At 38.1% G+C, this 12,352-nt stretch overlaps 1 protein-coding gene across 1 annotated transcript; it reads left to right on the top strand.

The window, feature by feature from the left end:
* On the top strand, nucleotides 1-10,040 carry DSEL (dermatan sulfate epimerase like). Its single transcript, XM_042032274.1, has 2 exons — nucleotides 1-26; nucleotides 621-10,040. Exon 2 carries the CDS (start codon nucleotides 1,586-1,588, stop codon nucleotides 5,228-5,230), a length of 3,645 nt encoding a protein of 1,214 aa, XP_041888208.1. The 5' UTR covers nucleotides 1-26; nucleotides 621-1,585; the 3' UTR covers nucleotides 5,231-10,040.
* The last annotated feature ends 2,312 nt before the right edge of the window (nucleotides 10,041-12,352 follow it).

Here is a 12,352-nt window from a genome sequence, read left to right as displayed (position 1 = left end):
GCGGGAGCCGGCGCGGACCCGCCGCGGTAAGACGGGGCTGGGCTCGGGGGCGGCGGGTGCGGGGGCGGAGGCCCCGCGGTCCTCGCCGAAACTTGTGCAAGTTGTGCGGCCCCGGGCGCGGGCAGGGGCGCGGCGGCGGCGGGCGCCCTCTGCCGGGCTCGGTCCGGGGCCGGCGCGGCGGAGCCCCCCGGGACGGTGCTGTCTGCCGGGGTTCCTGCTTCCCGCCGTCCTTTCGCCGTCAGAGCCGCTCGCCTGGTAGAAATACACTTATAATTTAATTTTAATTCGAGCTGAATTGAATTCCGGTGGCGTGTATCGGATTTATTTCCATGAGTAACTGCTGGTAGCGTAACTGGAAAATATTCCCTGAGACCTCATGTTCACGCTGGAAAAGGTGAAATAAAGCGAGCCTGAATAGCCAATCTGAATTGCTCTTTTGCCAAGGGTAAATTATGTGGAACTTTGAAAATGCTCCTTTTCTTATTTTTTAATTTCCGTCAAAGAAAAAGTTAATTAACTCATCTTTCTTTTAAACTTAGCAGCACTTCGTTAGCCAAAGTACTTTAAATATGTTCTGACATCTACACAGCTTCAGAGAACTTTTGTTTCTGTTCCCACAGAAAGAACCAACATGCGAAGTGAAAGGAAACCTGAAACTGCTCTTCTGACAAGAAAGTATTGGCTTTCTGCCTCTTCCACATGTTTTCCTTTTGCATCATAAAGGAAGGAGCAGGATTTTTTGAATCATTGAGGCCAAATTTGGGCATCACTGGCTGAAGAAAAGATTAAAAGAGATTGAAAATATGTCAATATTCTGTGACTCCTAATTCAGATTCATCTTCACAAACAGAGAGGAATAGTGGTTAAAAGCACTGCAGTTTCATCAAAAGGATTTAATGGAGGGTCTATGTTGTTTTTTTTAAATTATTGTTTTCCTTCATGTCCCTCTATGAATCCCAAAAGACAGAGATGGAAAGAGTGTGTAAGGAAATCAAGAAAAGGCAAAGACTGAAGACAATAGCTTCAATTTTGGAGTCTATTTTCCAAGTGCTGTATATTCTCTATATTATCAAATATAACACATTGTTTTGAATAAGTTATATCATTTTGTGATCAGTGGAGTTTTCGTCAGCTCTAAAAGTGGAATTTGACCTGCTTGAAAGCTTTTTTAAAAAGCAAATATATGACTCCAATTCTCTTTTCAGATCATGCTTTTCAAGTTACCAAGAGACAGTGTTTCAGTCTGTTACTGTGCATTGTCGACCTGTGCTTTATATGCACATCTTAGAGATTTTACTTTTCCCCTGATCTTAGTGTTTATGCTTGTAGTGCTGTGTTTGAGAAAAGTGTGAACAGACAAGGCACCTGAGATTTAACTTTTCAAGAGCCTTGTTGTTTCAATGTATCTCAGATTATAAGTAATCTGAGCCTTTGTTGTGTAATGCACAGTATACAATAAGTCTTTTCTCCTAAAAATATGCCTTAAAATACTATTTTTTTTACTAACTGGATGAAAGTTTGATATCTGAACACTGTGTTTTGTGAAGAAATGTATGTGTGGGGAAGAGGAGCTGCCTAATGGATCATGGCTCTGATGTTCACAGGGCATACTTTATTTCTAGCATTAATGATGTTTGATGTCTTCACTTTTGAAGAATCTGTAAGCAATTACTCTGATTGGGTGACGTTCATAGAAAATGTAGATCAATATAAAAACCAGCAACTTGAAGGTTTTAGTGCTGAGCAGAAGCTGAAAAGAACAGTTCTTCATCCAAGCTTGTATTTTGACGCTCAGGATGTTCAGGCACTGAGGCAGAAGGCTCGTACAAGCCATTTGCATCTCTTCAGAGCCATCAGAAGTGCGGTGATGGTTATGCTGTCCAATCCTTTATACTACCTACCTCCACCCAAGCACGTTGATTTTGCAGCTAAGTGGAATGAGATTTATGGTAACAACCTGCCACCTCTAGCATTCTACTGTTTGCTGTGCCCCGAAGATAAAGCTGCATTTGATTTTGCCCTAGAATATATGGATAGAATGGCTGGCTACAAAAACTGGTTGGTTGAGAATGCACCTGGAGATGAGGTGCCACTTGGTCACTCCCTAACAGGATTTGCCACTGCTTTTGACTTCTTGTATAATTCACTGGAAAATGAGAGAAGGCAAATATACCTGGAGAAGATATGGTCTGTAAGTGAGGAAATGTATGAGTACTCCAAGGTTCGTTCCTGGGGAAAGCAGCTTCTCCATAATCACCAGGCAACCAATATGCTTGCTTTGCTTATTGGGGCTTTAGTTGCAGGAGTGGACAAAGGATCTCAGGCAAATATTTGGAAACACACTGTTGTTGATATGATGGAGAAAACAATGTTTCTGCTCAATCATATTGTAGATGGGTCTCTGGATGAGGGAGTAGCTTACGGGAGTTACACAGCCAAGTCAGTAACCCAGTATGTTTTCCTGGCCCAACGCCACTTCGGTATTAACAACTTGGAGAATAACTGGCTGAAAATGCACTTCTGGTTTTACTATGCCACCCTATTGCCAGGCTTCCAGAGGACTGTGGGTGTTGCAGATTCTAATTACAACTGGTTTTATGGTCCTGAGAGCCAACTGGTTTTCTTGGATAAGTTCATCATGAAGAATGGAGCTGGTAACTGGCTGGCACAGCAAATTAGAAAACACAGACCCAAGGATGGGCCAATGGTGCCATCCACTGCACAGAGGTGGAGCACATTACATACTGAATTTATATGGTATGCTGCTGAAATCACTCCTCATCCCCCTCCTGACTATGGTACTGCTAAAATGCATGTGTTTCCTAACTGGGGAGTTGTTACTTACGGGGCTGGGTTGCCAAACAGTCAGACAAACACCTTTGTATCCTTCAAGTCTGGAAAACTCGGTGGACGTGCTGTCTATGATATCGTTCACTTTCAGCCCTATAGATGGATTGATGGGTGGAGAAGTTTCAATCCGGGACATGAACATCCTGATCAGAACTCCTTCACTTTTGCTCCCAATGGTCAGGTGTTTGTATCTGAGGCTCTTTATGGACCTAAACTGAGCCACCTGAACAATGTCTTGGTCTTTGCTCCATCTCCTACAAGCCAGTGCAACCAGCCTTGGGAAGGACAGCTTGGAGAGTGTGCCCAGTGGCTGAAGTGGATTGGTGATGAGGTTGGAGACTCAACTGGAGAAATTATAACAGCCTCCCAGGCTGGTGACATGATGTTTGTGAGTGGTGAGGCGGTATCTGCTTACACGTCAGCAATGAAACTGAAAAGTGTGTATCGCATTTTGCTGCTCTTAAATTCTCAGACATTGTTAGTAGTTGACCATATCGAGAAGGAGGAAGACTCTCCTGTTAATTCAGTCAGTGCCTTTTTTCATAATCTTGACATTGATTTTAAATACATACCCTATAAGTTTAAGAACAAGTACAATGGAGCTATGATGGATGTGTGGGATGCCCACTACAAGATGTTTTGGTTTGATCATCATGGGAGTAGTCCTGTTGCTAGGATACAGGAGGCTGAACAAGCTGCTGAATTCAAAAAGCGATGGACTCAGTTTGTAAATGTTACCTTTCCAATGAAAAGCATGCTTACAAGGATTGTTTACCTTTTCTATGGCCCGTATGTCAATGTCTCTAACTGTAGACTCATGGATAATGCAAAATCTGGATTTCAGATTTCCCTCAGTGTCAACAGCACTGAAAATACCATCTCTGTTGTGACTGAGTATCAGAATTTAAAGGCAAGGTTTGATTACTTGGGATTTGGTGGTTTTGCTAAAGTAGTTCATGAAAATAAAGTGACCAAGTTTGGTCTTGGTACTGAATCTGTAAAAAGAGAGATGAAAAATAAAAGGGTAGTTTTTCCTTTTGGATTCAAAGTGAACATAATTGCAGGGTTAATTTTGGGTGTCAGTTTGGTCATACTGGCTTTTCAGTGGCGGTTTTACATATCCTTCGGTAAAATGTTGCGTTGGATCCTGATACTGGTTGTCACATTGTGGCTCACTGAATTGGTGGATGTGTGGAGCATGTGTACTCAGCCTATCTGTGCAAAGTGGAGCAGTGACATGACAAGGCTAGAACGTGATAAAGGCAGTAAAGCCAGACAATTAGAAGGAAACCCCATTGTTTTGCCAGATGTTATCATTACTTCACTTCCCACTTCTGGTGCAGAAATTTTAAAACAGCTGTTTTTCAATACCAGTGACTTTTTATACATCAGGATACCTACACCCTATCTTGAAATTCCTGAGACTGAATTTGAAATTGATTCTTTTGTAGATCCATGTGAATGGAAGGTTTCTGATGTCCAGAAAGGTAATTTTCGTCTTATCCAAGGGTGGCTTCAGTCTCTAGTTCGAGACACAAAGTTGCATTTACAAAACATTCATTTATATGAAGCTAGCAGAAGTAAAATTGCTCAGCATCCTGCATTAAGCAAAAAGAAAAGGTCCAAAAAGAGAGAATCCCTGTCAGAGCAAAGAAGCAGGGCAAGAGGGAGTCAAGAAAAAGATGCTGAATATATAAGGGAACTGAGAAGACATCTCATCTATTATCCCAATGCACGACCTGTGCTTAGTTTAAGCAGTGGGAGCTGGACATTAAAGCTTCCCTTCTTTCAGGGAATCTTAGGACCATCAATGAGAGCATTATATGTAGTGAGGGACCCACGGGCATGGATCTATTCAATGTTGTACAAAAATAAGCCAAGCCTTTACTCCTTGAAAAATATTCCACAACACTTGGCTGAGATGTTTCAAGGGGAGAATGGTAAAGAAAAATGTAGTTTGAATGAAGGCTATGCCTCTGAGTTTGAATCACTAAGAAAAGAAATTTCAAATTCTAATTCAAATGCTATTTCTGTGTTGTCTTATTTATGGCTAGCAAACACAGCAGCAGCAATGAGAATAAACAGGGACTTGCTGCCAACAAATTATCAGCTGGTCAAGTTTGAAGATATTGTGAGCTTTCCTCAGAAGACGGCTGAAACTATTTTTGCCTTTCTTGGTATTCCTCTTCCTCCTGCTAGCTTAAACCAAATATTATTTGCCACCTCCACCAGTCTTTTCTATCTTCCTTATGAAGGGGAAATTTCACCAAGTAGCATTCATGCCTGGAAACAAAACATGCCCCATGAAGAGATTAGACAGATTGAAGATATCTGTTGTTCACTGATGGACCACTTAGGATACCCAAAGTTTATAGAATAAATGCTGCTGGTCAGCAGAAATTTGCACTAATGATCTCTGACTCCCAATTTGTGGATAAATACTAGAGAAGTTTGTTTATTCTTGTAAAATGTGTACAGTCTGCTACTTTCAGAGAGATTATTTTAAGAAAAATGTAACTGCTCTTGAAACTGTGGAAGGTTTTTTTTTTTGTTTTGATTTGTTTTTCTTTAAAAATATATTGTAACTACTTTTGCGGCCTTTCAAAAAAAGCTATACAAACCTTTGCAGAAGTACCAGCTGGGGCCTCTATAGCTCAGGGGATTCGTAGTAGAACAGAGAGCTTTTCACCTCCAGCTCACCAGTTTGACTCCAGCCCAAATGGTTAGTTCCAGAAAGTATTTACCATCTGATGATTGTATGATGGTTTATATGAAATTATACTTGTCAAACTGGTCCTGTTCCCAATGTGATTATTGGCCCCCTTGGACAGGTTTTCTGATGCATTCTGTTGATGTCTCAGTGGTCACTATAGTGGTGCAAAAGTAAACATAAGCTGAGATTTAGGGCTGTTCAGCATCCCCTTAGTGGGAGGGAACAGAACATTTGAGTGAATCTAGTTTCTTATTTACAATTTGAGCAGACAGGCCCAGGACTGGAATGGACTCGGATAATAAATCTAGTTCTAGGATATGTTTCCTGCATGTCAGAGATGTGGTACTTAAATTGGGGTTTGACATTAGACAAAATAGAAGTCTTAATTCTCCACTCCTGACAAAGTGGTACCCTTTGTGAGCCTGAAGTAAGTTATCTGGAGAAAAAGAAATGGGATGAAATCTAAGAAACTAGCAAAATCCCTCAAATGAGCAGTTAAACTTGTGTAGTTTTGACCTCCTTCAACATAACCTAATTTTGAAGGTTGTTAACATATTGACTTCTTGAACTGTTTTATTCTGTACCTCTTGTCTTAGAGGTTCTGGAAGGGTTTTCTTTTTTTGAGTGAGACTCTTCCATCTTTCTTTGATGTAACACATTTCTGTGCTGATTTTTGTGCATAATTTCCCTGGGACCAGTGCAACTATGTCATGCCATTGGCAATGGCTTATTGTTGGTGTCTGCATAAAATGCAATCTGAGATTTAGAAGGCCTCAGTAAATCTCTAGCCCAGTGTTGCTGTGGGATGTTTTGCTTGTCTGTATAATGAATTTCTGAAGGACAGCCATTGCTAACCTCAGGTCTTCTGTCAGAGAGGGGAGAGATTTGAAAATCACCTGACCTTCAGCCACCTCACATTTGAGTGATGTTTCCCTGCAGCAACCTATTTCCAAGGTGGTCTGATTTTTATCGTGATTGGTGTTTCTTTAACATGGTGCTGTAATATGATGTTTATTTGAAAACAGATAGGCCTGATAAGATAGTTGTATCTTTGTCACAGCTTATTTTCTTCTTGAGTCACACTCTTTGTTTGCGCATGCCCATCAAGAAAAAAAATTCCCATTTCCCAGTTCAACTTGCTCAGCATTCTCTGGAAATGCATGCATTTTGTAAATGTCTGCAGATGTGTATATCAGATCACAAAGAGACATCTATTTCCTTTACTGTCTGTTTTTTATTACAAGTGGAATTGTGTTGAAATATGCTTCAGTTGGTTTGTGGGAGCTGGAATCAGAGCTTATTATATTGAAATATGCGTGTAATTGTTATTTATTTGGGTGGTAAGCATTGGGCAATGTCAAAAGTGCAGTGAGTTTCTTCATAGAGATTACAGATACCCTTGCTGAATTTTAATATAAAGGAGTTCTGTTTTCTTCCAATCTTACCATTGTGTCCCTGTTTTACCCAGCTGTTTTGTCCCTCCCATATCTACATTTCATATCCTTGAGATATCTCATTGCAACCTAGATAAAAGTACCTCTTTCTCAGACAGTCATTAGTATGCCAAACAGGCCTCTACCATGACAAAGCTATTGATAATTTGTGGTCTCACTCACAGTAAATTACCTGTCATTTACTAGCAGCAGCTGTATTTTCCCCTTCAGACCTTTGTTTCACCCTTGGCTAGGTGGAGTGCCATGTTAAAGGAAATATTAAACAAATTAATATGCATTGACATATTAGTGAAAGTTTTTTTTCCAAGTATCATTCCTTTAAATTGACTTCCCTCTGAAGCCATTTTTGATTGTATGTTAAAAGAAAGTATTGATGTCTGTACAGTTTGTTCTTGACAGAATAAATTTCAGCATTTACTTTCTATTCCCAGGATTTACAGTCTAGTATCAGAACAAATAAAAAGGCTTTTCTCTGTCAGATGTTTTAGGGCAGCTGAAGGTAGGATTTTGTGGGTATACAGAGTTATTCTTAAAATTCTCTTCTATTATTTGAATTCAGAAGAATAGTCACTACATAGATACAGACATTAAGCTCCCCTTTCTCTCTATAATAATGTTTAAGACTGTCAATAAACTTTGAGAATTGTTTGACCTTTTTGAAAAACATGTCTGTTTAGGTCCGTTGTATTGAAAAGTGTTCTGACACTTCCATTTACACTTTCATAAATACACTCATGAAAACTAGTCTCAGTACTTTATTTTCTTAACTTTTCTTCCTTTTTCTCCCTCTGTTAAATGTTGATAATTATTTGTACTATATTGTAGTTTGAACTGTCCAATTATGATACAGCTAAGATTCTGGTGTATTAAAAAGGCAGGCTTTATTTAAATGCTTATCTCTAAATCGTATTTGGAAGCATAAGAAAAATAAACACCAAGGAACACATTTCAGTTATTTACTTTGTAAGTAAGTGACATTGGCCCTGGGGAGATGCACATAGGTCTTGGCATTCAGAGTTCTATCAAATGGGATAAATCTATAGTCTCTGAGCACATCTAAATGCCTCTATTGCTCCCAGTAGGCTTTTTCCAAGAGCAACGTCTGTGGAGATGGTTCTCAGTATCATGGTCAGATTGGTTCCTTCACCCTTTTTGCACGCAGCTGGCATTCAGTCCTCATCATATTTATGTTTGAACAGTTAATTTGACAGATCCAGAGTTTAATATCTGTACAAGATCCTCTGGCACAACTCGTTTGACAGTGTCATACTATTCTGTTAGTGCTAGAATGCAATTCAAACAAAAATCGCTTTTCAGATTTTATAAAGTTATTGTTAACTGATTTGTAAAGCTTCAGCCATGGATAAGAATTTTTTTAAACTGTAAAAATGGTTTCATTTGCTTTTGAAACATAATGGTATAACTGGTAGCAAACTCCTGTCCATCCTACAGTCAATTATTAGTATTGGAGACACTATTTATTTGATGAACATAAACATACACTAACTGGAATATAATACTGCCTTTTCTGAAAACATTTGTAGTGCACAGTTCAAGATTAAGGATGAAAACATGTTATCAATATTTCTGTAAGTTACAAAAATTACCCCTTTTGCAAGAAGACCATATGTTGGGTTCCATATGTTGGAATATTTTGTGATTAGAAACTGGGATACTTGTTTAGGTGACTTAGTATTTTATCAAAATTATTTCTTTTTACTTGCATATAAATTTTCTTCAAGAGGATAAGTACTGTATCTTAACAGTTCTATGGTCAGGGCACCATAAGCCTTCATTCCTTCCGCTGTACTCCTTTTTAGATTTGGTTCAGACTAAAACCTGATTTGCTTAACTCTCATGATGAATGGGCTGTTTTCCAAGTGAAGAGTCTGTCTGGAGGCTTACAGTCTTGAATATCATATTTCACTGTGGAATATGGACTAGGAATTATGGATCAAATCTGTAAATGGTAAGATTATCAGAACCACTTATTTGGACCATAAATGGAATGATGTCTTGGTGACCTCAGTGAATGTTGTGCCATTGATTTCAACAGGAACAAAATACTGTCCTCTGCTATCATAAAACTATTATCAACTAGTTAGCCCGAATATTCCAAAACAGAAGAAATGACAGGAATTAAATACCTGAAATGATCATTAAAGATTACTCTTCTTGTTATTTAATGACAAAAGGAAATGTATCTTAATAGTGTAAAAAATATAAATTGCTCTGTAACTCTAATCAAAACTACCTTATAGGCTGTCTGATAAATTTATAGGCCCATAAAAGGAGGTATAGAAACAAACACATATTCAAAATAATCTACAAAGCCCAATTTTCAAATGTCAGGACCTTGATTTTCTTTAGTGAGAAGAAATTTGCTGCTATGTGATCAACACTATTCTCGTAAAGGATGTGAATGGATAATCTTGTGCTGTCTCAGAAAATACTTAATAATGGGAAAGTGCTGTTTCATGTTGCTGAAATGATGCTGTTTTAAATTAAACTATACATCTTTTGAGAAGGCAATGTGCTGAGAGTTATATGTGATGGAGGAGAACAAAGACAGTCTGATCTCATTCACTCAGAATAATTTCTGAAAGCCTCTTCATTTATGGTGGTATAAATTCAACACTTTGTTTACCGCCTTTACTGAGAAAGGTATTGTGGAGTTTTAAGAACATGACCTGAATTAATCTATGCCACATTAGGTAATTTAACTTTCACACCTAAATAAGGAGTCTTGTCACCTTAGAATCAATGGAAAATGAGTGTTGCCCTCAAAGGTAAATCAGACACTGCAGCTACCTTTTTAAATACTCAAAAGCCAGGAGTGGTAAAACCCTTAATTTAGATTCCCACTAACAGGCCTCTGATGAAGTAGGATGAATTTGGATTTAAATGTGTATGGTCTTACATTTGAGTAGATATCTGTGTCTGGGCAATTCCAGTGTATACACTGTCAAAACAAAATTTTCTGAAACATCCTGCATAAAATAAAACTATTGTTAGTAAAGCAATACGTTTGTGTTATCCTCTTTTTCTTTCCGTATTATTTCACCACTTCAGATACCACAAAACTTTGTGATGTGGTCAAGTGTACGTATCTATAATTTTAAAATCCTGCTATTCTTGTTTGTTTTGAATATGGAAACTGTTGTTATCTTTCAGAAAGTACTGATAGCAAGACCTGGTTCTGTCTGCCCTGGAATGCACAGTAAGTACATTTGGTATTAAGTGAAAGACCACAAAATAGCTATATTCCTAGAACAGAAGAGGTGATTTCTCACCCAGTTTTTTGGGAACTGGACAGCTGGTGCAATCCTTACATTTGAAATCTCTTAGTCTATAAACACTGTTTGCAAACTTTGTTTTTAGAGTAGTCCTCTTCTAGTTCCTGAACTATACACAGGAGTTTTTTCAGAGACAGATATTTGGCATAGAAACCATTCTTAAATGTAAGTAGGTAAGCAAGTTGCAGCAACCATGAATGTTCTCATGTGTTTATTTTTCTTTTTAAAGACATGTAATCAAGTCAAATAAATGAAGCCCTCTGGATATCTTTTGCTGAATGTGGGCTGTCACGGGTAGCATCTATCAGATCCAGAGGCACAGGTAGTTCAGACTCCTTACTGCTGCAAAGACCTGTAACCCACAGGAGGTGCAGTTCTAGTGTTCTGCAGCTGAGTTTTGCAGGTTTAACTGTTTTTTGTTAATTTAATTTTGCAGATTATGTTTGGGATATAACTTACAGGAGCAAGAATAAGACCTGATTCTATCTTTCCTGTGAAATTCAGCTTTTGGTTATAAAGAAAAGGTTTGCATGTTTTTAAGTATTTTTGAAGTGATATTTAACTGTCAAGCAGACATAATGGGGTTTTTTTCTGGAGGGTGTTAGCCCTGTGCCTTCTCTTTTAGTGGCTGCTGAATGATTTTGCAGTTGGCAGGCAGCAGGTGCTTATGCTTTGTAGCTCATCCTAGGTTGTGTCATTACTCACACAAGTAATTTTTTTTTTTAACCTTCTGAATCTTGAACCTAACTTTGTATTTCGAGAAAGTTATGTGGAAAATGCCTGTTATGATAGGAACAACAACGTGTTGTGTAAAAAGAATGTTGCTGTTTATTGCAAATTCTTTGACAATATTTGTCTTCAGCTATTTTCTGAAAGGATGTTCAAAGTGAATAAATGCTATGTACAAAGCTGAGAGAAAACTAATACCAGGAGCATGATAAAAGGCAGGCTGTCAGAGAAAATAAATGTACACGTGTATCTGTGAAAGCCATTAATATTTTCACTTTTAATTGATTTTCTAAGAGACTAGTTGCTTACATTTTCTTTGGCTTTTTTTTTTTTTTTTTTTTTTAACCTTCTTCGGTTTCCATCCTACAGCTTGCCTAGAAATAGACTTTTTTCCTATGTTTTCTGAATCTTTGAAATGTTTATTTTGTTGCATTTGCTTGAACCTTTTGTTGTGTTTCAGGATCTTTGAGTCTGTTCTCTTTATAAATTGCATCCTACAGCTGCCACTTGATTTCAAGAAACATAATCTCAAAGGTAGTGAGGGATATAGGTACACAGAAATGAACTGAGAAACAGGAGAAACAAAATGTTACGTTGCTGAAGAGAACAGACTTTAAAATGTCTGTTGGAGTATTTAGATCATAATGAGATAACAAATCATGCCTGAATAATAGACTTTATTATTCACTTTAACTGATTAGCTGAATATTGTCTGTTTCAAATTACCATGTGAGTACTGATGGAAAGTGAAGCTAAAAGGAAGTTTTGTTTGTAAATATATATTGATCTTTTTCTTCAAAAGAGTGCTATTCTTTTGTATTCCCAAGCTGTGTTCATTTGCAACAAAATAGCTGTTAACTAATGCATCTCTGTAACAAAACTGTTGATATCAAAGGATGCTTTTCAATGACAAGAGGCAGCTTTACCTGCTGGGTATAGATTCACTATTGATGGTTTCTGAACTGCCAGCATCCTTTGGTGACACATTTGAAAGAAAAGCTTCTGTAAAAAAGAATTGTTTCATCTTAAAAAATGGACTGCATTTTTGCCCAGCAAAATAGAGTTGACATGAGAAACTGCATATTACAGACAGAATACTATCAGTTAGTCATGATTAAACCAGTCACATAATCAGATCTTTAAAAGTATGGATGTAGTTCTCATCTATTCCTCAGCCTAATTGCTAACCTTCATGACCCTCCTTATTTGCAGGCCAGGCTAAGATAAATTTCCTTCTATTTGCTGAAATAAAAGAGCGAGTCTACATGAAGGTGCCCTGGCTTTGTTGATATGCTAGGGTTTTTTGAAGC

Source organism: Corvus kubaryi, unplaced genomic scaffold (genome assembly GCF_017639235.1).
Source record: "Corvus kubaryi isolate FWS band 111438036 unplaced genomic scaffold, C.kubaryi_AGA036_p1.0 132, whole genome shotgun sequence".
NCBI classification, from domain to species: Eukaryota; Metazoa; Chordata; class Aves; order Passeriformes; family Corvidae; genus Corvus; species Corvus kubaryi.
The sequence above is the reverse complement of the archived record's forward strand: the minus strand, read 5'-3'. Positions and strand labels throughout refer to the sequence as shown.